The sequence below is a fragment of the Thermobia domestica genome, chromosome 2, assembly GCF_964235325.1.
Source record: "Thermobia domestica chromosome 2, izTheDome1.hap1.1, whole genome shotgun sequence".
Taxonomy (NCBI): domain Eukaryota; kingdom Metazoa; phylum Arthropoda; class Insecta; order Zygentoma; family Lepismatidae; genus Thermobia; species Thermobia domestica.
Genome location: NC_137455.1, coordinates 86,826,092 through 86,852,910, shown reverse-complemented (window position 1 = coordinate 86,852,910; position 26,819 = coordinate 86,826,092). Strand labels below are relative to the sequence as shown.

The 26,819-nt window shown below is 35.5% G+C and overlaps 1 protein-coding gene across 1 annotated transcript in view; it reads right to left on the bottom strand.

The window, feature by feature from the left end:
• Positions 1-644: 644 nt before the first annotated feature.
• The window catches only part of LOC145673881 (BTB/POZ domain-containing protein 3), a 43,200-nt gene continuing 17,025 nt past the window's right edge, over positions 645-26,819 (bottom strand). The window contains exon 5 of the mRNA XM_081743673.1: positions 645-9,696. Within this exon, the coding sequence (XP_081599799.1) occupies positions 8,737-9,696 (960 nt within the window). The 3' untranslated portion in view covers positions 645-8,736. The remainder of the gene's footprint in view (positions 9,697-26,819) is intronic.

The window sequence follows — 26,819 nt, the reverse complement described above, 5'->3', positions numbered from 1 at the left end:
ACAAATACACACCACACAGTACCTCACTCCCTCAGCACGAAATAGCAACACAGCATCACTGTCATCATGGGAATGCTGTAACATTGTGGTCCTCTTCACATGTTAATCTGTACACCTGATAGAGAATTAGATTGAAAAGAAGAATGTCATTTAGCACATTTACGTTCCCTGACTTTCCATGACATTTTACGCAAAACGTATGATGTTCTCATTTCGCTGACTTCCTTGATTTTCCAGAATATGGGAACCCTGCATGCAGTGACCCATTAAAGAATCCATAGTCTCACAAGGTGGTCATGTGTATCCATTATTTTTAATTTTACGAAGATATTTGTGCAGCGCAAAAAAGATCTAGATATATTACGTAACGTTAAATGAGAAGTACATGGTGGTCTGCTTGATAATGCTAACATTCAATTAATCGGTATCAGTTAGTATTTTGCAGTAGTGACAATTACACATTCACGGAACTATAATAACAATCATAGCACATCTACACTGTGTGAAAAATCTATTTAACTAGTTTTTAATTCTTCAAAATAATACAAAACTAATACAATATAAAACTAAATAATTACTTCCATATTGTAAGTGGAATAGAAAGCAGTTAAACCTGGGATTGTAGATTTTAATAATAAAGAATCTTAATGAACTCAATAAAATTTATTTACATTCTACACGTTCCATGTATATTGCACACTACACAGTAAAACACAAAACGTAAACAGTAACAATGGTTATTAATATTTATAAATAATATGATTGTAGCTATAAATACTTTGAATGCTATCTAATAATAATAATTACAAAATTACTGAGAATAGCATTATTCATTGCGAACATATCTGTTGTTATCTGTAAAATGAAATCAGAATCCAACATGTTACAGACAGATTAAGTCAACTATTTTGAACTCAGAAATAATTTAATATTTGTACAATTCTTTATCTTTTTTTTTTTTTTTTTTTTTTTTAAATACCTCTAAAAGAAGCATATTTACTGAATCAGTATTGTCAATAGTTTTTAGAAATTTGTTTCTTGAAGTACCTACCGGGTTATCAGATAAAACGTTGCTTATAAATCAATACCGGTTGGAGATGATGAGACAAAAATGACATAGGAAAATGTCACAGGGAGCATCGAACGGAGTGCTCTGTTTGCCCTACAGAGCTCCAGGGAATACTATAACGATACGATCATAATGATGTTATCAATGACCAGAGGCGCAATATCATAATGATGTAATAATATTGTTTTATGAATATGATCAGAGGCGCAATAAGTGAGCAGGAATATATATTGAAAAAAAAAAAAAAAAAAAGTTTGTTGATTAGATTGTCATGGATAGAATAGGTTGTCAAGAAGGTATGGTTGTTATGAAGACAAATATTTTGTGATGTAATGGTTTCAAGGAGTCATCTTTTGGAAATAAAAGGAAGCGTAAGATTTTAATATCTTATAAAAGTGCTGCTATTATTATTTAATAATAATAATATATATAGATATATAAATATTCTCGTTATAATACCCAATATTTTAAATAGTAAGGTTTGTATTTTTAAAACATCATTCAAAAGACTATGAATAAAACAAACAACTTTTGTGTAATAAAGCACGGTTTACGAAAGGGTCATCATTAATTTTTTTAGTTCTTGTGTATTTAGATAAAACATTCAACGAGCCTAAGTCACGAATGACTGGAGACAAACGGGTGAAGCAAAAATGAAATAAAATTTCAAAAGGCGCCATCAAATGGAGCACTCTGCTTACCCTAGACGGTTCCAGATCATGGTGCCCCAGGGACCACTCGAAATTTTAAATGATGAGATATGTAATTTCATACATCACTGAAAGGATCATGGAAAAACAACTTTTGTAGAAAAAATATTTCGTGTGGGATACCTTTATGAAATGGCCACAATTTCATTGTAAACTCTTGCGCAGTCAGATAAAACACACATAAATGGTAGCCATTTTCTAAACAATATTTCACACGAAAAACTTATCCCCGTAAAAGTTGTTAGTTTTGTATAATCACATTATCTATGATGTATCAAATTACGTACCATACCATTTTAAAATTTTCGGGTGGACCCCAGGGCTTCATGATAGGGACCCTGTGGGCCAAGCCGAGCCTCCATTGAATGTGCTTTCTCACATTTCCTATCTCCATTTTTGATTTTATAACCATTGGACGTTTTATCTGAATGTGCAAGAACTTAAAAAATAAATGCCGCTTATTTTATGAAGGTGCCCTAAACGAAAATTTTTTCTATAAAAAGTGTGTACTTTTCTATTGTATTTTAATTATGTTAAAAATTACATACCTCGCTACTTAAATCTTCGGATGACCCCCTGGTCCCATAATACAGGTTCTTAGGTTTGGTTTATTGAGTTTAACGTCCGACGATTATGCCTGGGCGGCTAAGGGAGACGTGGATCTACTGATTATAGTGGAATCCGAACCATTTTTTTTTTTTTTTTGTTCAACTGTAATCACACCGGGAATCCAACCCGGATCCATGCACACCAAAGGCAAGCGTGCTAGTCACTAGGGCAAACGGGGGTCCGATAGGGGGTTCTGTGGAGCAAACAGAGCACTCCATTCGATATCCCTCTGGCATCTTCCTATCTATTTTGTTTCATCGTGTTATCTCCAATGAAAATAATTGCTCCAATATCTTACACGAAAAAAAAAAAAGAGCATGAATATCTACACAAAGATTCACTTACACTTTAGTGTGTTCCAATATCTTATCATACCAGGTAATTACAACTGTCAAATGCACATAAATGTGCAAACTTAGATTAAATCTATTAGTAGAGGAACAATAAGTATTCAAATAACAGGAAATTAATGCACACAACACAGCAAGTACAGTGAAATTTGCACTGATGGCTTCACAGAAATAGGTAATTCACTCTGCAAATTTCATAACACTGTACAGCAGCAATATCCATAATTCACCGAGTAAATCCACACTATTTGTCAAGTATGCGTCGACAATGGAATATAATGACATTACTGAAAACATTACCCTACTCTTACATGTAGAAACTACAAAAGGGGAAGATTTATGTTATATACATATTATTATTTAAACACACAGCGATACAATTATCTATTTAAAAAATCAACAATTTATCAACATTCTTCGAAAATTTCTAAGGTATGTATGGGTCATGAGCAATTTCGACAGGATCTAGAATATCCTCATAAACAAACACTGCCTTATATTATGTTGACGCCGTTCATCATGCCTCAACTCAAAAGAAAGCCACAGAATAGTTAAACAATAACTTAAGATTTAGTTAAAACCTATTATTCTGATTTTTATCTCAGCTAAAAAAAAAAAAAAAAAAATCAATCTTTTTAATACAGTAAATTTCTTTTAGACTTCGTTTTGTTTTTTTTTGTTTTTTTAAAAAAAACTAACTTCTAAGAAATTTCTAAATAAAGCACATCTGAAAAATATTCCATTCAAAGTTACGTATTTCGTTCTATATGAACCGAAATTTCTTTAAATATTCACCTACAGATCACATATTGTTCCGTACATTTAAACCATCCCTTACTTTCAAGAAAGAAAAAAATAAATCATGAACGCATATCAACTGATTTATCCGCTGTATGATACTGGTTTGTAAAATATATGGGAATCTACAATCAAAAGGATTACGTAAATTAAATAATAATAAATCTCTAAGACCAGTACACACCCAAAATAAGGTAAATTATAGAAAAGGGGTCTTATTAAAAGAATGCAATGCTTGAGGCATATATGCAAGTCTATAATGGATTATTTCGTTAACGAGTACTACAAAGTAATGTATTGCTTAGCTGATATGCTAAGAAATGTACTGAGTAGGTTAATGGGTATTGGGTCTTCGAATGGGAACAGAACTTTGGACTATGTGCATCATGGCTAATTACAGTCTATTCTCAGGGAACAATTTATAATAACGTTGTACTTGAACCAAAAGTTGACAAAATTACTTCTGCATAATTAGGTCAACTTACCGAAACTTTTTAAAATTTTATTAAAATTTGTAGCGCATGGGCATCGACGTTATCTCACCATATAGACGCAATAAATAAGTAAAAATCCGTTCTGTATGGTATGCCACATTTAATATCTATTTAGAATCATTAATATTATGTCACTTTTGACTAGAGACGGATTTTTAAGTTGGGAATTATCTAGCCAGAAAATTCTTTTCCTGTAATTAATATTAAGGATATTGGCAGTGCTATGCTTTTTATATATACCCTGGCACATTACTTTCAATGGAATGGAACGTCTTATCTTCCCCGCTTGGTGAATTACTTTCTGTATCTCAATTGCGCTCATTACTTCAGGATTATAAACAGAATTTTAAGTTTAATGTGTGCTTAATATTTCACGATGAATCTGAGAAATATTTTAGCCACAAATAACTTACTCTGACATTCACACGGTGTTATATGTAATACTACAACTACTGGTAAATTTACGACTTAAACTTCCTTAATTCGATAAGCTGTCAGTAAATGCTTATGTATTGAAAGTAGAATTTACTATTATAAACGAAGTGAAGAATTGTTACAACTTCATTTTATCCGACGCACACAGAATCTACTGTTATCTGTGTTTTACATATACCTAAAAAAAAAAAAAAAAAACTGCTTAGACCGAAATAGATTAAGATTCTGATGTGAAAATCAGATCTATTGGAAGAATTTAAAACCCGATACTTGAACCCCACAGAAACACAAGCAGCCACTTCGCACTATTACACGCAGCATATTATGGATTACAATTATCCTATTGAAACAGTGAAGAAATGGTTTGCTGTATCAAAGAACTGGAGGATTTGCGTAATTTTCAGTAAGAGAACTACGGATACATGACTTATTTTCTACAACGAAATATTACTAGTGCTATTATATGTCTTTAAACACTTTCTTCTAAAACCTATGGATGGTTCATACAAATAAGACAAAACCAATATTTCCTTTTATATTCTGAAAGAATTTGTCAGTTTGTGTGAACATACATTCTCGATAAATTTCATTTGAGTGGAGTTCTCGTGTTGAAAAATTCAATTCGCTGCTCCATATCGTTAATTTCATTTTCATTAGTTTGCTCGAAGCTATGCTTCTTAGTAATACTGCACATGTTGTATATAGCTATAGAATGGCACAGAACATTTTAGTTAACACATTCACATAAACGTCATGTTTAATTTTTTCCCTTTATTTTAAAACCGAATAACACTACATTTCTATATTTCAGAAATTCCATTCATATTTCGATAGATTTGCATCTCTTCTGCTATTTCATTAAAGATGAACATTTACTAACAGCTTTTTAAACGAGTTCTTTGACGATCATAATCAAAACGTCGAAATTTAGAAGTATAATTCTTATTATAGAAGTATGTTGTTTTATTGTATGCGCTCGTTATGATGAACATTCATAATTGTTTGCGTGTTAGCGTTTATACTTTCACTACATTCTTGCTCTAAATATACTTAAAAAAATCAAGATACATTACAACTTAAAATCACATCACAAATAAGAAGTTATCTTTACTGGTTGAATTAGCTTTCAGTCGAATGTTACCTATACGTGACCTATATTAATCTTTCCAATGTTGAAATGCTCAATGCTCAAGCAACAGAATTTATCAATTTCATATGCCGTATAATGAGTAGAGCTTTCCTAATTAAAAATATTAACTGCGAAATTTGCGACGTGCGCTCAAACACATCAAATTTAAACTTGCTTGGTAAATGTGAGTAGCAAAGGGCGTCTCAGCCCAGAAATATACATTCAGCAGTAAAAGGGTTAATTTTATGGCAAGAGAAAGTTCACCTAATACTTGAAACAGTTATATTACACCAAACTAAATGATGCAGTAGATGACTTTTTAACACCTAGCATGGTACTTTCAGGTACAGAACATTTCTAGCAAGATGAGAATGAGCTTTTCTTACTAACAGATCAATAATACTGATGAGTATTTCAATTTTCTAAAGTATGAAGAAAATTTAAACACCAGAATTGGAAAAATGAGTACGTTTAAAAATACCTCCGTACAAAGTTTAAAACAATATAATTTGGTATTCGGTATTAGTGAATTAATTTTCTGTTTTTGTGATTTCAATATATCATAAAGTACATAAATAGAAACAATATAAACTTCTGAATAAAAATATAGATGCTATTTTTTCGAAAGTATTTGCGAACAACTTGTGCGCCTTAGGTATATATATATATATATATATATATATATATACATACTACATTTATGTACCGAAGCTAAGGAACTCGGTGATAATGATGGAATGAAGAAACTGTGAGGAAACAGGAAAACCCCAAGAAAACAGATACACACGGCGCTTGTTCACCACAAGCCCACATGGCGGGAGCTGGGATCGAACCGGGTATCCCACGCATGAGAGGTGAACGCTCTACTACTGACGGTACAATTCTGTACCTTAGCAATTCTATGTGTGTTTCGTTACATCACTTAACGAAAGCGATATGAAATGTACCGACTGGGGCATAATTCACGTCAATTATTTTACATCTCACTTGAAGTACGACAGGCTTTTGTCTCTTGAAGTGTACAGAATACAGCAGGCATTAAAATGCGTAAATACAGCGGACTCGCGTTAATTCGAATAAAACTTCTTGAAAGGTATATTGAAATCAATGGTAAAAGATCGTAGGTAAATTGAACTTTTGAACCTGCTGTTTGGATAACCCGGAAGTGATTACAATATAGGAATTTTTAATGTTGGATAGATTACAAATAGCAGAATGCAATTTCAATTGTTTTTCGGTTGTCAAGAGGCAGACTAGGAAGAAAAGTGATACAAAAACAAAATACATCTGATGATGAAGACACGATCGGCGATGAAGTAACTAAACAGTGTGTGTCAACTTCAACCAGATGTTACTAATAACATACTCCACCAAGAAACGCAACTGATTTTCTTAATCGCGTAAAAAGAATCAAATCAAATTAAACGAAGATCACGAACTTCTTTACGTGAGAACAGATAATTAAGATTGTAACTTGTGCATGTGGTAGTGTACTTACGTGTTTTCTCCAATGTACGTGTGGCTTATATACGTCTGAATAGTGTTGTATGTTTACGATTGTACCACGCAAATAATAAGCTCCCTTAAAGGTAAAGTCTACTGCATATTATTATTATTTTTATGTAGATACGTGTAATTTTGTTCGCTTGATTTCAGGTATTTAACAATGCATATTTTTGAATAATTCGAACTTTTTTTTATGTTTTCTTCGACTTCGAATTAAAAAGATTCCGCTGTAAAATTACATTATGATTTGAAAATCTACTGCTAAATTAGAAATGAATAAATTAATCTTTCATACGGGAAACGGTGAATGACACAGAAGTTAGTGGCTTCAATATTTTGTACATATTCAGTACCAGAATTTAATAAATAATGCATCTGAGAAGTGCAACGATAATACACATTTGATCACTAAAATAACAGGTAACAGATCTCTTCATATTTACAGTATTTCAGTGAAAACTACCCGATATTTCTAACCGAATTACAAATTAGAACTACAGACAATAGCAAACAGTTCGAAGTAAACACTCGTCTAGAAAGATCTCTAGTGAATATCTGATGAATTACTTTTCTTTCTTTTAACGCAATGAATCATTGTATTTCGAAGGCTCAGTACTTCTGTCTCGTGCTCTCAGTCGTTGTCAGAGCATTCCTTTAGATTTCAATGTATCGATTATTTTAATTTCCATATGTCTAAGGGAAACTCTTTTGTTCTAACCATGTATATCCACAAGTTTCTTTAAATACATTTCCCATTAATTACTGCGTCATTGAAAATAATTATACAATTTATTTCTGTATTTGCAAATACAGTAAACTTACGACTATCCGCGGCTTTCATTTCCTTTTTCTTCTTAGTTTTCTGCGACAATAAATTACGGTATTAAAAGAAAATATTTCAAAAATTTGGTAATAATTAAAAAAAAAAAAAAAACCTTCAATTATATAAATAAAAGAAGAGGTGTTGGACCACGAAAAAACAGAGCAGTTGACCGATTTCTTTTGAGAAAAAGTAAATCAACCAATTTGTAAGCGTAAAAAATTACTGTTTATTAAGTTATAGTAGTATATATAGGCCTCCTATATAAATAAAAAATGTTCGAAAGCATTTTTGTGTTGATTTGTCTCAGTTTTTTTTTTTTGATATTTTGCAGGCCTTCCGCAAAATGCAGTTATCCGCGGTTGCCGAGCCACTCAATTCCACAGATAATCGTGAGTTTACTGTATTAAAACCAAACATGTTTTCAACGCAGAATAACATTTTCAAGGTCCTTTAGAAGAGTATACAAATAAGTAAGAATAAAAGTATAAATCTAGAATTTACAATCTTTATACAAAATATACCTATCGATAAATTGGTCGTTTACATCGATTTAATATTTGAGCATCTGTATTTGAATTTCACACCAATCAGGTTGAAAACATGTGTAAGGCTTTCAAAATGATTATTGATTTTATTTCCTTAACTTCTGCCGCACAGAACATTTCTACAATCACCACGTAATTTTATGAAACGAGTATTTCCATTTACATGTATATACACAGGAGGAAGATCCAGCAGACAAAGGAAATCACATTTTGAATGTACAGAAAGTGGAAGTTAATAATTTAACTACATGGTTACCCGAATACTCAACTAATATGAGAAAATGATAGCACGAATCAATCCATCACGGATTGAATCTCCTGGCTGCCCTACACAAAAGGTAAACAAGACATTATCACAGATCATACGACGTGTACAAACACCCATTGGATACCAGCCTACTTTATTCAGAACCACCCCAACCCGATATACTTTATTTCGTTGAATGTATACTGGCCTATTAAAGCTTATCTCCATAAGAGAATTATAACTAACTCTGGAGGTGAAATGTGTATATGTTAACCTACTATTGTCATAATCTAACAAGTGAGCATACAGCAGTTCAGTGTAGCCATTTTGTGTGTGATCGGGAGCTACCTGTCGTCCGACACTCGCAAGAGATTCCGTGGAAATATCAGTAACTTGCGTTGGCACCTGAACACCCAGTACACATATATTTCGATCCACCGTAAAAGTTAGTGTACAGTCCAAAATACTTGTATTTACGCAGTGCGGCTCCTGGAGAATATTTCGGTAGCAGTAAAACTTGCTTCCATCTTTGATGGTTCTGCCGGAATCCAGCTGACTACTTTCTTGCTGTGTTGAAGTTGAAGGAGTGGAATGAGACTTGTCACGTGGTTTAGTTTCCTGGCAGAGACCCTCAGGTACAGGCCACTTTCCAGGAGACGAAATGTTCATAAGAACAGCAAAACTCTCCTCTTGTGTGAGCAGGGACGACAACGCCGGACCCTCAGCAAACTGCGGTGCTGACATAGACAAAAACCGAATTTTACCAAGAGCAGCTCCAAGCACAGATCTTTGGTTGTTTCCGTCTTGGTTTAAACTCTTACGCTGGCATTCTTTAACAGCCCATCGTCTTGTAGCCTCGAAAACGTCTAGCTCGGAGTTTACGTTCAAACAACTCTGTTCCAATACTGTTATTAACGTTGACAGCTCCACATCTTCAAAGCTTGCCTCTTTCAATACCTCATCTGTTTTTTGGCAAATTATCTATTAATGATCACAAAAAAGAACAGTATATAAATTAATTACTACTATTTTAAAAGATTATATTTATATGTAGGGTGGACCATTTATCTTGATATGCCCTGTGGTTGTTCAACTAGTGGACAAAAGTACGCTGACATTTTGCACTACGTAAATCTCTGCAGGGACACATTGTGTGCATACTTCGTTATACCACATAGTTAACAGTGTTGCCAACTCAACATAAAATTGTATTATGGCACTACGTCAGGTTATTACGAATTTCAAATACAAATGTGAAAGGAAAATTGATAATACCATACTTACCATGCAGCGTTACAAACTAAGGTCACTACATACAACAAACATCCAAATTTTGTTGTGCTCTACAGCAGTAATAACGAAAATGAAACAGACAGGGTAACGCACATCCAAAGTACTTCGATATCTATAACTATGATCATGTTATGATGGATTTCGAATGAATACGAACAAAGTTACAAGGGATTGAAAATCTGACTTTTGGGTCATTCCATATCAATTCAACACAGTGATTTTACCTCACCATCTCAGATTTTAATGAAATTTGGTACATAGATGCCCTCTAGATAGACTAAGAAAAATATACCAAATTTCAGATTATATATCGACCGGTATTGAAGATAGGACTATGTAAAGTTTGGAAAAATATGCCCAAAAGAGCATGTTCAGTGTATTTTGAAATTAGAATTGCAGCTCTTCTAATTGAGCTAGCGAGCTGGTTGATATGTCATTTTAAGCATTTTTCATGTCCTTTCCTGTAATATACAACATCATATAGACTGATCCAAATTTTTATTTTCAAAATCAAAATCAAAATTTTACTTCAAAATTTTTCAAAACGTACATATTTTAAAATTTTGAAATTAATTCCATAAATAGACAGTATTGTAAAGCACCTGGCAAAATATGAATTTGGGATGATAATGGGTTCATTGTTTAAAAAATTCAAAACTAATACTTATTTTTCAAGAATACTCTGTACGTAGGGTAATAACACAAGAACACTAACTAGGAATGATTCCATACCGGGACAAAGTATCTGGGGAAACTCTATACATCATCTGAAAGCTCTTGCCATGAGAAGTGCGAAACCGTTTTCAAATCACTGGCAAACCCGCAACCTGACTCCATATGGGGCCAGTTTGTTGCTGATAGTCACCCTATGTATGGTATATTTGACAGAAGTAAAAATGAATGTTACGATGCATCACGCGTAAGCCCCTGAGCCCATTATGTTCCTGTTTGGCTCATTGCTAGAACGTGACTCGGGCAAGGGTTTGATAATATCACTTTGCACCCAAATGTAACCATTTCGTCAGTGTTGCCAACGAATTGTAAATACAGTGTGGCTGATGGTTTCTGTACCACTGGATGTATATCCATGAAACCTGGTAAAAACATCATTCGTTACTTGAGAAAATATACTCCGGACATTTTCTTCTCCCAAGGACCCCAGTTTGTCAGTGTTCCCAACCAAGTATAAAAATAAGAAATTGTAAAACAGGTTCCGTACTATGAGACGTTCATACACCAAGCTTGGCAGAAGCAACACACGAACTATAGCAAAAACATGTTGAGTGTAACCGTCTCCCAACCATTGTAAGCTGTCTGTGTTGCCAACACGTGTTAATATCATAATGTTGTAAATGGTGTGAATGCCACTGAGCATTGTTACAGAAGCAGATATATGACAAACGTGACAGAAGCAACATTGGACAATGGAAAATATAGTGTGAGTGTCCCCGTCTCCCAAGCATCCCAGTGTGGCAGTGTTGCCAACGAATGCGAACATTCAAGATTTCCGCACGAAGTCTACCGCATTGGCGGACATAACTGACAATATGGATGCTTGTGGGTTTACTAACATACTACAAACCTAGTATGGATCACAGTCTAATTATACCCGCCAATGCTGTAGTTTGGCTTGTTGCTATAGTTCGTGTGATATTTCTGTCAAGCTTGGTGGATAAACATCTCATCGCACGGAACCTGTTTTAAAATTTCTTATTGTTATACTTGGTTGGCAACACTGACAAACGGGTTCTTGGGAGAGGAATATATCCGAAGTATATTTTCTCTAGTGATGAATTATGTTTATGCCACGTTTCATGGATATACATCCAGTGGTACAGAAACCATCAGCCTTGTTGTATTTACAGCCTTGTTGTATTTACAATTCGTTGGCAACACTGACGAAATGGTTACGTTTGGGTGCAAAGTGATATTATCAAACCCTTGCCCGAGTCACGTTCTAGCAATGAGCCAAACAGGAACATGATGGGCTCAGGGCCTTACGCGTGATGCATTGTAACATTCATTTTTACTTCTGTCGAATATACCATACACAGGGTCACAAACAGCAACAAACTGGCCCCTTATAGGGTCAGGTTGAGGGTTTGCCCGTTATTTGAAAACGGTTTCGTACTTCTCATGACAAGAGCTTTCAGACAATATATAGGTTTCTCCCAGGTAGTTGGTCCCGGTATGGAATCATCCCTAATAAGTTTTACACTTTTGTGAAAATAAAAATGAACACTAATGGGTAAAAGCAAACAATTCAGGACATTGAAGGGCAAAAACCATAATGCTTCCACCGTAACATGCTATACATCAATCGAAAGAGAATGAAGTGTAGTTACATGGTTTGCAGAATTTGTTATGAAATTGTTGTTTATTGTTAAGTAATCAGCTCCTCTGTAACAGAAAGTGTATAAGTGTGCTGTATTGAAATGAAAGGGAAGTGCATAGTTTAGTTATTGTTCCACTGAGCATCTGTGCAATACTTTCACCATTCTTCATAGAAATGTCGTCTATGGAACGTTACCTTCCAGGCCAAAATATAAATTTTCAGCTCTATGTGAGTAGGCATCGCTAGTAGCAGTGAAAATCGAGAAGACCCGTGGTGTTATGTTACGTACGTCACGAAAAAGGGAGTTAAGTTTATCCTGTACAATGAAAAACGCATGGACAACTTTTATTCGTTAAATTATTCAAATTGATCATACCTTCTAACAGTAGGAATTTACCGCAAACGTTTGTGACATCTGGTTAGCCAATAAAGTACGTGACCAACGAACTGAATGCGTGACGTACGTAACAAATACCGTTATGTTACGTACGTCACGGCAAATAATGTCTAGTCATGTCTGATACTAGCCTTCTTTAGCAGTGGAAACAATATATATTAATTGTTTCTGAATCGAGTAGTATTGTTAGTACAAATAGCAGCACTGCATCGACTGCTGCGTGTTCATTAGAGACAGGATTGTCTTAGCTTTGATTTCAGTTATGGTGTGTGTTAAAGTGCACCATTGTCATTTCTTTTCTGTAACTTCCATATATAAATATGGCACCAGTTAGCCCCAGAAGTCCACAACGGAAAACGCTAGAGAAGTTAAGTGAAGAAGAAAAAGCAGCAAATCGTGAGAAAGAAAAGCATAGAATGCAGCAGTACCGAAAGACAATGTCAGCATCGAAGGCAAAAAGCGTCTACAGACAAAAATACGCATGCAGAAGTCCGCAGGGAAAGGAACCGAAAAAAATCTGTCCTATCTGGAGTATGGGCTATCAGAATGCTGCATCGTTAGCATAGCCCTAGAAGAAAACCCAGAGTGGTTAAAAAATAGTGGAGCAGTTTGGCGTGGCACAAAAGAAAACACAACAATGTAGAAGCATCGTAGGACTTACTAAGAAGCAAGGCAAAAGCAACCGTAATTAATTTCTACAAGAGTGACAATATATTCCGAATGCTCCCTGGGAAAAGGATATCGTTTTCATGTACAGCAATGGTGGGGAAAAGGAAAGATGCAAAAGAGACTCATGGTGTTTCACATCAGCGAGACAAATAAGCTTTTCAATACCGAATTTGCAAAAATATACCTATTAGTTAAACTAGTTTCCTAAACCTTCGCCCCAAAGAATGCATTACTGTATCTAAGTGGATCACTTGTCTTGCTTGTCCATACTGTGAGAACATTCAAAAAATGATTGGCGCCAAAGTGAAATGGAACCAGCTACCAATGACAAAGAACGTGCTTGTTGAGGGAAGTGTATGGGATACAGAGAGTGAGATATGTACGAAGAATAAGTGCATGACATGTACGAACGTAAAACATACATCCAAGCTCTGTTGTGTGAACCGGAAGATCTTGAGGAATTGGTTGAAGTTTATCAGTGGGAGAGAGGCATCCTAGAAATTGTTCATTTTCACTGGAGAAACAGTTACTAGTGTATCGGTGTCACATATACAACATAAGAAGACAAAACCAGGAGCTGAGCACCTTCAAAGAAGAAATGAAAATATAGATGAAGTGGTCTTGAAAACAGACTTTGCAGAAAATTACGCAATTAAGCATCAATACAAAGTTATGGCCGCCCTCTGGTAAAACGCAGCCGATCCTACTGTCACTATTTACATCACAGTAGCATACTTCAGCAATGGAGAGCGAAGTTACCTTTTTTTACTGCATGAAGACACAACCAACTACGACTTTCCCTTTGTTATACATTTCATGTACGTGAACTTAACAGCAACTAGAAACAATCAAGTCCGCAAGATACGTTGTTCCTGCTAAAAGGTTTGATGCTGTGATATATGAAACACAAGTCCCGATCTTGAAAAACTCGTACCAATTGCACATTGCAATTTACAGCACCAGTGTAAGTGATACATATTCAGATCGAGATGAACCTGAGAAAAATATTTCCCAAAATGTCAGAGACAAAATGCTTCCCTCCCAAAATGTTGACATCAAAGTTATGTTGCAGTGGTGTATGTAGTCGGACCGAGACTTAAAACATGTGGGACACGTACTGCTGTCGAAAGTGATGGAATGCACCGAGTGAAATACATGCGTGAAAGAGATCAGGGAAAAGACACATTCTTTTGTCATCCACGTGTAGATGACTTTGATTCTGTGGAACGAAATCGCATCCAGAAAGTTCTTCCAAAACCCCGTGAGAAACGAGATCGCTACACTTTTGCCCACGAGTACCTGAAGGACTTGAACATTACTAATTAAAATGCACACTGTACATTTGTATGCACATTTTTAGATTTTTCATACTATGTTGAATTTTGCGATGTCTGCTTCTTCCAAACGACTGTGCGTTATCATCAACAAATATCAGTAACTTATATTTGTTCTGTGGCTTTCCAATCGATCTCTCTTCGAGACTTTCAATTTTGAGTCTCCACTCCACAATTGTTTCTTCTAGTCAAAGTGCAAGCTGTTACGTACGTCACGAAATATGTGCGTACGTCACGCTAGTTATGATTTTTTTGCTAAGATACCGATGCATCGAAAACTCCGGTTACAATGCAGAAATAGCATAGCAGTAGTCACCTATACACGCAATTTTCTTCGAGCATACACATGCAACAGCAGAGCAGAATTTATCGTTTTCTTCTCGATGTCTGACTTCAATGTCCATTTCATTGTGCGTACGTCACGACGTTTTGCACATTTATGCAATTTGTTTTTGGTAATTGATTGATGTGTATTTTATACCACCTTAAAGCTGCATTTCCTATCTGTCCAATAAAAAAGAAGTAAAGCGATATCTTCATTATGAAGGCCGCTACACTCAAAGAAAGTCAGAAAATAAAGTCAACATGTTACGTACGTCACATTGCTTTCACCCTAATCTGAAGAAAGAGTACAGATGATTTCATAGTAAAACTTTTCAATAAGTAATAGGACATGTTTATCACTTGAAATTTGAAAAAGCCACATTTGTTCAGCATACATTACTTTCAAGGAGAACATAACTTCTTCCATCGGGAGTTACAGGATTCACATTTGTCAGAACGTCCACCACAGACATCCACAGAACATCAGCGTTTTTTGGATATGAGAATGATGGAAATGGCCAGGTGGATGAAGGAAAGTTATTTTTACTTCATCAAGTTCTTCAACCAATTTCCTGAATAGACAGCGGTGGCATAACCTGATATATCTTCTAATTGAAGTTTATTTGGGGACTGTGACACTTCCTTTTCCCAACCATGTGAAAAGTGTTCCACCAATAATGTTGATGTAGTTTTGGGAACGAATGCATCATATTGTTGGGTTCCTTTGATAGGCAATGCTTGATCGAAACGACTTTCCAGGAACATTTCAGCTTCAGTATATTTCTCTTGGGTTGAGTAGGCAAAATTTACTTTGGTAATGTTTTCTGCTGCCCACTCAAAACGTTGTCTTCGAGTTTGAATTTGATTGTCATAGGGTCCTTGCAAACTAGCACAAGTTGCCAGTCTCTTTTCTGAACCGCCTACTCCATCGCAAGGCCTTTTTGCATGTGCTATAGCCGAGAAGTACCACCCTCGTTTCACTTTAAAAGTGCCTCATGAAAGCAGAGGTTCAAAAAGTTTTTCTTATTTTTGTATTGCGCGGTAGACCTGTCGGAAAAAAAAAAACTTGTTTGGAAGTTTTTGAAATTTGGATGTCAGAAATGATATGAATCTTTTTTTGAAAGGTGTAAACAGCAACTGTATTGTGCTCCAGGCAATCGGAAACAACTACATGTTTAACATCTTCAACTTTGTTTTCCTGTTTGAAATATAAAACAAAGGATGGATTGTGACCTGTTAGCTTGTCCAGTGGTAGCTCTATGCTTCATCTTGTAGCGCTGTGCTATAATTTTCAGAAAAATCAGATGACAGCAAATTCTGATTCTTTGAGATTTTCTTTTGTATAATTAAGGAAGGTTCCCTTTTGCTTGGAAATGAACTCATGCCTACCGCTAAAGCTGCTTCAATTCGTTTGGTTTGTTTAGGCTTAACGTCCTTAAGTAACAGCGAGGTTATGAAGGATTGGACATATTACTTGAAGTGGGATCTGAACCAGTACTCGGTTTCCACCTGGGAAAAATTTTGTGGGTTCATTGGGCTTCTTAATTACAAGGCAAAAATTAGATTCATCTAACACAAATGATTCCATATATGTGAAAACGTCACTATGAAATTCACGTGACATTTGTGATTACGATTTGTGGCATTTTTGCATTGTTTTTTCTATAAAAACACCTGGTTTAAACCAACCAACCCTGCTGTTGTACCAGTGCTATATGTATACTTTTTACAAACCAGGTTTATTTACAGTAACATTTTTAATTGTGAAACTTGTATTCCCACTTTAACTTGCTTTAAGGTAGTTTTTAAAGTATGAGGTAATAAGTATAGCCACCAGATTACAAATCGGTATGATATGTTTTAGATCCATTACTGTACTCTTCATGTTAGTGTTCAGATTTATTCCCACAAGTTAAAAATAAATAAATAAATAAATAAATGCATTCGTGTATTTTTCAACTAGGTACAGGATATTAATGAAAACTAGTGTTAGTTTCAAATTTTTTTTTTCACAATGAACCCATTATCATCCAAAATTCATATTTTGCCAGGTGCTTTACCATACTGTCTATTCATGGAATTAATTTCAAAATTTTAAAATATGTACTTTTTTGAAAAATTTTTATTTTTATTTTGAAAATAAAAATTTGGATTAGCCTATATGATGTTGTATATCACACGAAAAGGGCATGAAAAATGCTGTAAAATGACACCTTAACCAGCTCACTAGCTCAATTAAGAGAGCTGCAATTCCAATTTCAAAATACATTGACCATGCTATTTTAGGCATTTTTTCCAAACTTTACATAGTCTTGTCTCCAATATCGGTCGATGTTGAAATTTGGTATTTTTCTTAGTCTATATGAATAGTAACCCTAAATTAAACATAACTTTCTTACAAGGCTGTCTGTATTCTTTATTATAAATTAACGAGAAATGTAACAGTTTCGGAAGTATATCACTTCCTTCTTCAGACTACTATTTCAACTGAAATCATAGATAACATAACATAATTTGTTATCTCTACCAATCAAGAATCATCTTTTTCATTAAAATTCAAAATATATGCTTATTGTTGTGACAATTTTAAACTCTTAACAGAAATAATACATTGTTACCCAATCTTTATATTTCTTTTAACATATATTAACTAAATTAAATACTAATTAACTATCTAAATATAGAAATTTTCTACCTAATATTGAATACTAAATTTTCTACCTGAATATTGATTACTAATTAACTACGTGAATATTGAAAAACATATAAATAAAATTTAACCCTATATTGTCCTTATATTCTACTTTTCTTCTTTCTTCTCTTTTCAAAATGTCCTCCCATTCTTCATTAATACTCAAACCACTATTTAAGTTCATAGCTTTAACGTACACTTCTTTTATCCTCTTCGCTTCTTTCCACTTCCTAACCAGTTGTCTCCCTTCATATTCCATTTTCGCTCCTTCCCAGTTTACTTCATGGCCTGTTTCCTCTACGTGCTTGTAAATGGCATTCGTGTCTCTCTTCAATCTTACATCATCTTTATGCTGTTTTAAACGTTCTTGCATTCTCTTCTTGATTTCTCCTATATACACCTTATCACACATCCCACACGGTACTTCATATATCACTCCTTTCTTACATAATTCCGCTGACTTTCTCATCTTCTTTTTCTTGATAATATCCATTATCTTCATTCCTCCTTGCCTGTACGTCTTAATACCTTCTCTCTTAAGAATTCTTCTTATTTTCTCTGATATCACCCCTGCACTTTCAATACCATGCCATCTTTTCTTCTTGTCCTCTTCTTTCTCTTCTTCTTTCTCACTTTTCTTCCTTCTCTTCCTGCTCTTTTTCTTGTCCTTTTCATTGTAACCATTGTCTTTCAATTGTTCCCATAGTCTTTCTATATCTTTCTGCTTTTGATCTTCCTTCGTATTTATCATTTTGATCTTCTCTTCCATATTCCTAATGAAATTCATTTTTGTTCCTTCATCGACATCACTTCTTTTATTGCAGTAAACTTCTGATAGATAGCCTTGTAAGAAAGTTATGTTTAATTTATGTTTAAGATGGACACAAGGCCTTTTTATAAAAATATCTATGAATAGTAACCCTGTACAAAATTTCACGACAATCTGAGATGGTAAGGTAAATTTTGTTCTCAAATTGTGTTGATTTGACCTGGAATGGCTCTTTTTCAAAAGCCTGTATTTCGGTAAATACCTCATCCAATCGCGCATATAGTTTTCAATAGATGTGAAGATTACAATGGCGTTTACAGCAATTTGATATCTCCACCCGTTCTGAAGATATGGTAAAAACGATTAAAGTTTGCAACACTGCTTAAAATTATACAATTCCAAGAGAACTTATAGTAATTACAACTATCAAAAAGTATTGTTGTAATGTTATAGAAGTTCCACAAATACGCCATTTGAAGCAATATATTAAATTTTATAATTTTTTTTATATCTCCCAAATGGTTTAAGATATCAAATTCCTGTAAAGGACATTATGTTTCTTGAGAACCATGTACTGTATCACCAGTTCGGTGTGATACTTACCTAAGAACTTTTTCGAAATAAAGTCCTTTGGAGAAAATCAAAATCTCAATTTCTTATAACTTGTTTCTACTTGTTCCAAATATGTCATATGATGACCGTAGTATTCGAAATTATAATTTGGATGTGCATTACCTCGTCCGTTTCACATGCGTTATTACTTTTGTAGAATTCTCCAAAATTTGGTTGTTTTTTTCTTAAGTTTGTGATACTGTCGCGTCCTTAGTTTGAAGCACTGCACGATAAGTGAGGTATTGTATGTTTCCTTTTTTACATGTATATTTGAAACATGTAATAACTTGACACACTGTCATTTGAAAAAAAAAAATATATAACCTTCTGTTGGGTTGAGTTGAGTTGATTTTAGTTTAGCGTCCCTTTGAGCAGCGAGGCTATATGAAACGTGGACCTACTGATTAACGTGGAATCCGAACCACATGAGTTCCCGCCAGAAATCGAACCCGGGTCTCTCACGTCAAAGGCGCGTACGCTAACCTCTTAGCCACGAGTGAGCTCAACCTTCTGTTAGGTTCCCAACACTAATAACCGTGTGGTATCACAGTGTATGCCAAACAATGTCCCACTGCCGTGTTAAACCCGGTACAAAATTTCAAATTTCAGTGTTTTTGCCTATTACCTTAAAAGTTACAAGAGCATATTAAGATACATATAAATAGCTATCCTATATAAGTGAAGATATTTTGGGAGATGCTAGGAGAGATCATATAAGGCCAAAAAGATTGTATGAACATATGGTCTATTTCCTTTGGTTTCCGAGATAAGAGAGATACCTGTGAAACCAGCTGAGTTTCCGTTAGTTGGGTATAGCACACCTTATAGGTGGTGTAAAGACGACAATTATACCTCATTCGAAAGGACGGTAAGCTTTCCGACGGTGTACAAATTATTGCAAGTATGCCTAAAGAAGAAAGGTAACAGAGAGAAAATTTAAAAATTTCCCTCTAAATGTCTTCCTTTTATTTATTTATTTTTTACAATTATCTCCTGTTCTGAAGTGGAAACTGTCACTAGCACAATAAAATAATCTAGGTGGATACTACACTCTATGCCGAGGACATTCTTAAAGACTCACGTTGTTGGCGTTAACTGTAGTAAAGAAAAAAAATCATATTGTAACTATACGAAGGTAAAACCAATATTGCTTGAGACTTGCGACTGTTTATATCAATGATGTTATTTAATAATAACTTGTAATACAATAATAATTTGTCTAATTGCAATAATAATTAATTTGTAATTACAGTGTCACTGAAATATCATTACAGATACATAAAATACAGAAAACAATGTAAAACAGTTATCCTAAAAAGTTTCGACAGGTGTACACAATCATCAGTTACGTTTGTGAACAGCAGATGGCAGTAAAATACAATATGCAGTTAAATACACCACAAAACAGATTACATTGAATCATTCATCATAGTACATTGGCAGAATTTGTAAAATGACTACTATTTGTACTACAGGGTGAGGCATAAGTCGGTTAACACCCCTGTAGCACACGGACGGCTTGGTGTTCACATTTGGTTCGTGGTGGGTAATGGTTGTTGTTCGGGTGGGTAAGGGACCATATTGCATGACATTGTTGCCATGGCTTCCATCTTGGATGTAACTTTGGATTCTTAAATGGGAAGGGAGCATGTGGAGTATCATTTGACACTAGTTCGATTTCAGGAAAACAGCGGTGCAGTCCATTTTCACCTACCATTATTGGTTAAGAAGTTATTGAGTCACAAAGGGTGAAACTTAAGCATTACAGCATGTTTTTCTCTGTTGTCCCAGGTGATGTAAGATGTCGCTAATAACCCTAGAACGAATCGAGATCGTGGAGAAGAGTGGTGGACGATCTGCCAGGGTGATTGCAGCTGAGTTTAATGTATCCTACCAGGGAAAGAGAACATCTCACACGTTGCAGTGTTCAAGTTGTTGAAGAAATTCCATGAGACGGGCTCGGTGCACAACAAGGATCGATCTGGACGCGCACGGATCGCTACTGCCGACGACAAGGTGACAGATGTGTTGGGCTACTGTTGTGAAAAGCCCAAAACGCAGTTCTCGTCGTGTGGCATCCATACAAGCTGCAACTCCAGCAGAGGTTAAGAGAGGATGGTCCAGAAAGGCGAGTGCAGTTTGCTGAATGGGCCACAGAAAGGTATGAGGAGGACTCCATGTTCCCATAACATATTCTTTTCAGCGATGAAGCATTATTTTTCGTCCACGGAGAGGTCAATAAACAAAATCACAGATACTGGAGTGACACAAACCCAGATTGGCGCCAAGACAGCAAAGCGGTGGGTGGGAAAAGGTGAAGGTGTGGTGTGGAATCTGGGGGACGTGCATTATTGGACCGTACTTCATCCACGGCATCCTGACTGGTGAAAAATATCGTGATCTGCTCGAGGATGATGTGTTCCCTGCTCTTTTAAATAAGGACGGTGATTTCCCATCTTTTTTCCAGCAAGACGAGGCTCCACCTCACTATGCGTTATGTTTACGCCAATGGCTCGATAGACAATTTCCGGGACATTTCATTGGGCGACGGGGACCGATAGAGTGGTCACCACGATATCCAGATCTTATGCCGCTTGACTTCTTCCTCTGCGGCCATCTGAAGAACCTAGTTTATCAAGAATCCATCCGTGATATCCACCATCTGATGCAGTGAACTCTGCAATGTTGTGAAACTGTCGACCCGGACATGCTGTTGCAAGTCCATGCGGTTATGCAGAAGCGCCTTGCAGTGTGTCTTGCTCAAGAAGGACAGCACATGTTGTAAAGCCAAATTTTCACCCTTTGTGACGCAATACCTTCTGAACCAATAACGGTAGGTGAAAATGGACTGCACCACTATTTCCCTGAGATCGAACTCGGTGTCAAATGATAACCCACATGTCCCCCTTCCCATTTAAAAATCCAAAGTTAGATCCAAGATGGAAGCCATGGCAACAATGTGGTCCATTACCCACCCGAACAACATATACCATGAACGCCGTTCGTGTGCTACAGGGGTTTTACTAGACTTATGCCTCACACCCTGTATATTTTACATATCTTAACGTAGCCTGTCATAATGTGGTACCATAAATACTGCAGGTACCCTCAGTTCATTACTACAGACCTCATGCACTCAGACAGCACTACGGAGTCAGCTCTAACATATTATCATCATATTATCCTCCAGTACTTCCTCATCTTATAAGTTCTTGAACTTCATCAGTCTCATATACCCTCCTTCCATTCTATAAATTTAAAGCTCCATGAAAATATATCTGGTTACAGAAAAGTCTACATGGCCTGTCTTACATGGCCTGCCTATCCTCGGATAGGAATGATATGTCGTGTGTAAGAAGAAGTTCTATAGTAGAATGCCGTTTATATTCACACATACTGAGTATAATGATACGCTGTACGTCTATGGATTTTCTGATGGGAGTTGCACAGTTGCGGTAGAGGAATACCACCGAAGATTTCCTAACCAAAGAGTCCCCAATCCATGCACGTTTTCATACGTGTATGATCAACTACATGTGACTGGTGAGCTTCCCAGTGTAAGGGCATCACAGCGGGCTTCACGATAGTCCTGACCAAGAAGCAGAGTTCAACAAGTGTTAGAAGGATTTCGCGTCTGTTTCAACTTCCTCATACGCTTGTGCATGATGTACTTCGAGAGATGGGCTTTATTTATTTTTCTATCTTCAACGCGTGTAGCATCTCCATCCAGAAGACAGTGAAGAATGTGTTGCGTTTTTGTGAATGGGCACAGGCACATACTAAGTTTTGTCATTTTTCTCTTTACTGATGAGATCACTTTCATCCAGAACAGGATTAACAATACCCGCAACGTATATATTGTTGGAGTGACGAAAATCCTAGGGCAACGATAGTATGAAATTATCAACGATTTGCGGTAAATGTGTGGACTGGGATTATGGATGATACGATTATTGGCTCCTTTTTTCTGGCTTAGCGTTCGACCGATGAAGTCGAATTGCACTTCCTACGCGATGACTTACCTGGACTGCTACAGGATATCCCCCTTCAAACTAGTTGTTATTATTATACCAGCATGACAGAGCACCATCTCATGCTACCCACGTTGTATGTCACTTTCTTGATCAAACATTTCTAAATCGCTGGATAGTCGAGGAGAACAAGTTAACCTCATTCACCCGACCTAACATCTATGGATTTTTCCTTGTGGGGTGACTGGACATTCTGTACACACAAAGATTTAACTCAAGAGACGAACTAGTATAGAACACTGTCCAGGCATTCACTACCAACAAGGAGTGCACATTAAACATCAGACAAGCAACAAGACACAACACCATACTGCAAAATGATTGAAAATCGTGATATTTTTCAAAACCTTCTTTTATCACATTGGAAATCCAGACGTTAGGTTTCTGTTTAGTATCTACTGTATCTTCTTTTACTGAATTTGTGTTTGTACACTATCGTAGAAACTGTACGTCCAAATACATTTTCACTATCTTTCAATTTTTGTGCATACCATTTTTTTTACTTTAACATTTTTTGTTGTATTGTAACATTAATAAAATTTCCACGTTATTGTAAATTAATTATTATTGCAATTAAATAAATTATTATTGAATTATAAATTACTGTTAAATAACATTACTTAAATAAACAGTCGCAAGGCCCAAGCAAACTATTTTTGCCGGCGCACGGTTACATTACGATGTTTTTCTCCACTACTGTTCACGCCAACAACGTAAATCTTTTACCAAGATTCTAAGCATAGAGTGCACCTGCCGAGGATTCACCCTGTTTTTTACGTTCCCCTAATAACATTGTTTCCACTCAATAACAGAAGATAATTGTAAAAGGAGAATTTTGAAGGGAATTTTAAAAATTTTTCCTCCTTTAGGCATACTTGCAATAATTTGTACACCGTCGGAAAGCTTACCGTCCTTTCGAATTCGTTACCTTTCGAATGAGATATAATATTCGTCTTTGCACCAACTACAGGAGGTGCTATAGGCAATTAACTGAACTCAGCAGGTTTCAGGGGTACCCCTCCTATCTCGGAACTTTTTGGCCTAGTATGACCTCCTCTAGCACCTCTCAAAATATCTGCACTTCTTCACTGGGTACCCTATATATGTAAATCTAATAAATCTCATTATATCTTATACAGTGTGTTTCAAAACAACACCAACATTTGGGAGGGTATTCCTTACACCAAGATAACACAAAAAGTATAGATCAACCAGGGTACAAAAATTCGTCATTTCGGAATTATAGGCTGCGGAAAACATGAAAAAATGAACTTTAAAGGACCATCACTTCAAAACTATAGGACCTACCGTAGTCGGCTCAAGACTTCACTTTGGAACTAGTGTGCGCCCTATCCAAATATATATGTTTCAGAATCCTGCGGTATTTCCGCAACAATTTTTATTGAGGTAGTTGGTGAGTACTTCAAATTACATGGCCGTAGCCAAGTCCTCTCTATAAAAATTGTTGCTTGAGTACCGCAGGATTCTGAAACATGTATTTTCGGATAGCGCACATATTAGTTCCTAAGTGAAGTCTTGACCAGACTACGATAGGTCCCAGTCGGTATAGTATTTGAGCAATGCCTTTAAAGTTCATGTTCATGTTTTCGGCAGCCTATAACTCTGAAATGACGGATTTCTGCACCCAGGTTGGTCTATAATTTTTGTGTTATCTTGGTGTTAGGGATCACCTCTCAAACGTTGTCGGTGTTGTTTCGAAACACTCTGTATACTTTGAATGTAATGCAAATAAATATCGTAACTAGTAACCATTAGAATTAATCATTCAAGCACCACTGTGTAAATATAATACGAATTATTTTACATTTTCAAAATACTCGGAATATTTTAATTCTAGTTAATCAACAGGAAAACGTTTTTACAAGAAATAAAAATATACACCTCTTAACAAGAAATGAAAATATCCTAAAATGTAAGTTAAGTATTGCTAGATCTATTAAAACTACAATTTGACAACAGAATAAGGAAAAGGAAATAAATGCCAGCGAGTTAAATATCGGTTTCTATTTTCTATTATCAAAAGGCGTTAGTGTAGGTGCAGTAAATTTAGCTCGATTATAAAGTAACCACTAACGTTTCTGAGACATAGGGTATTCAATATTATGAGTGCATTTTAAGAAAAACTTTAGTTCAAATTACCTTATCTTCATCAAGATAAATATGACAATGATTTGTTCCTACATGTTTGAAATTACTGAAATTTATATTTGTATTATAATATGACCTTTCATTATTTAGTCTACCAAAAAAAAAAATCCTGGTAAAACATTGGATTCCATCGTTATTATTTCTGCTTTAGTATAGCACAGAAATACATTGTGGAAGTGTTACTTTGATGAAATATACTTTTATCACAAGCGTACTTGTGCAAAATAAATAAATAAATATTTTTACATTTCTTCACTACAATGGTCAAGATATTTTTCACTACAATGTACATTGTATAATTTCGTACAAATTTCGTTTTAATTTTATGATTACTTAGCTCCATCTGGGTTCTATCTTTATGGGTAAACATACTACTTCCATGCTCTCGTAGTATGCAGATTGAGTAGTCTGCGGTAGACGATTTTGGGATACGCAGGGTAAAGGCGAGGTAGATGCGTTTCTCTAAAGAATGGAGGAGACTAGGATGGTCTAAGTGAGAAGAATCGGAAAGGACATCTTTTCAAAAGTTAACTTTTTCTTTCTTTCTTTCTTCATGGTTCAGTTATTGTGGATAAATTCTGGAGAATATCTTGAGTTGATGAATGCTGATCTTCAAGTTTTTAAGGTAATTTTTAAGGGTAGTGTGGTAAAGCAGATGAGTGTTTCAAAATGAGCAGGAGATAAGATAAGCTATTTATATGATAAGAAAGAATGAAGGTTTTAAAATAAGTCTTGCATGTTGTTGGTTAGTTTGTTGTATATGTTAGCATCAACTTTAAGGCGCTTACTATCGAGACTGACGTCCACGTCTACGATGGTGGCAAAGTGGTTAGAAAATAAACAAATGAATCTAGCGGGCGATTTACTGTTCTCAGTACGACGTCAAGAAATTATTCTTTCAGGATTTCTATAAAAAAGATAAGAACACGATATGGTCTCGAGTATTCTCATTTCTGGGTCCTCGATTTAGTTAATGTTACTTTCGAAAGTGTGGGGTTACATGACAAATGTTTATATTTGAATTCTATCCCACTCCATTGGCGAACTGAAAGTATGCACTAACGAAAATATTTTAACTATCATTAGAGCAGGAACATATTCCAGCATGTGAGGTGTAAGAATATGAATATCGAATAGTTCAGGAAAAGGAAAACATACTGAACAATTCTGAACACATTGAATCTAATTTGGTGATTGTAATTGCAAATCAAAGTAAGCTTTGAACTTCCGTTTAATGGGAAGTTTAGATGAGTGCACAGGAAGCTACACCTAGTATTTACAGTCGTGGGAAAGGTGTGTACTGGAATTTACTCCAAAAGTGTGGATTAGCTTTTGCAGAATTGGTGAAATACATACAATAACACAATAAATTAACAGGAACATTTGAGCAACTTCGGAGGGTCAGAAGATTTTTGAAATAAAAATGAGGCTGCAACAGGCCTCAGTCCGCAGCTCAGTTTTCATTAAAAGTGAAGAGCG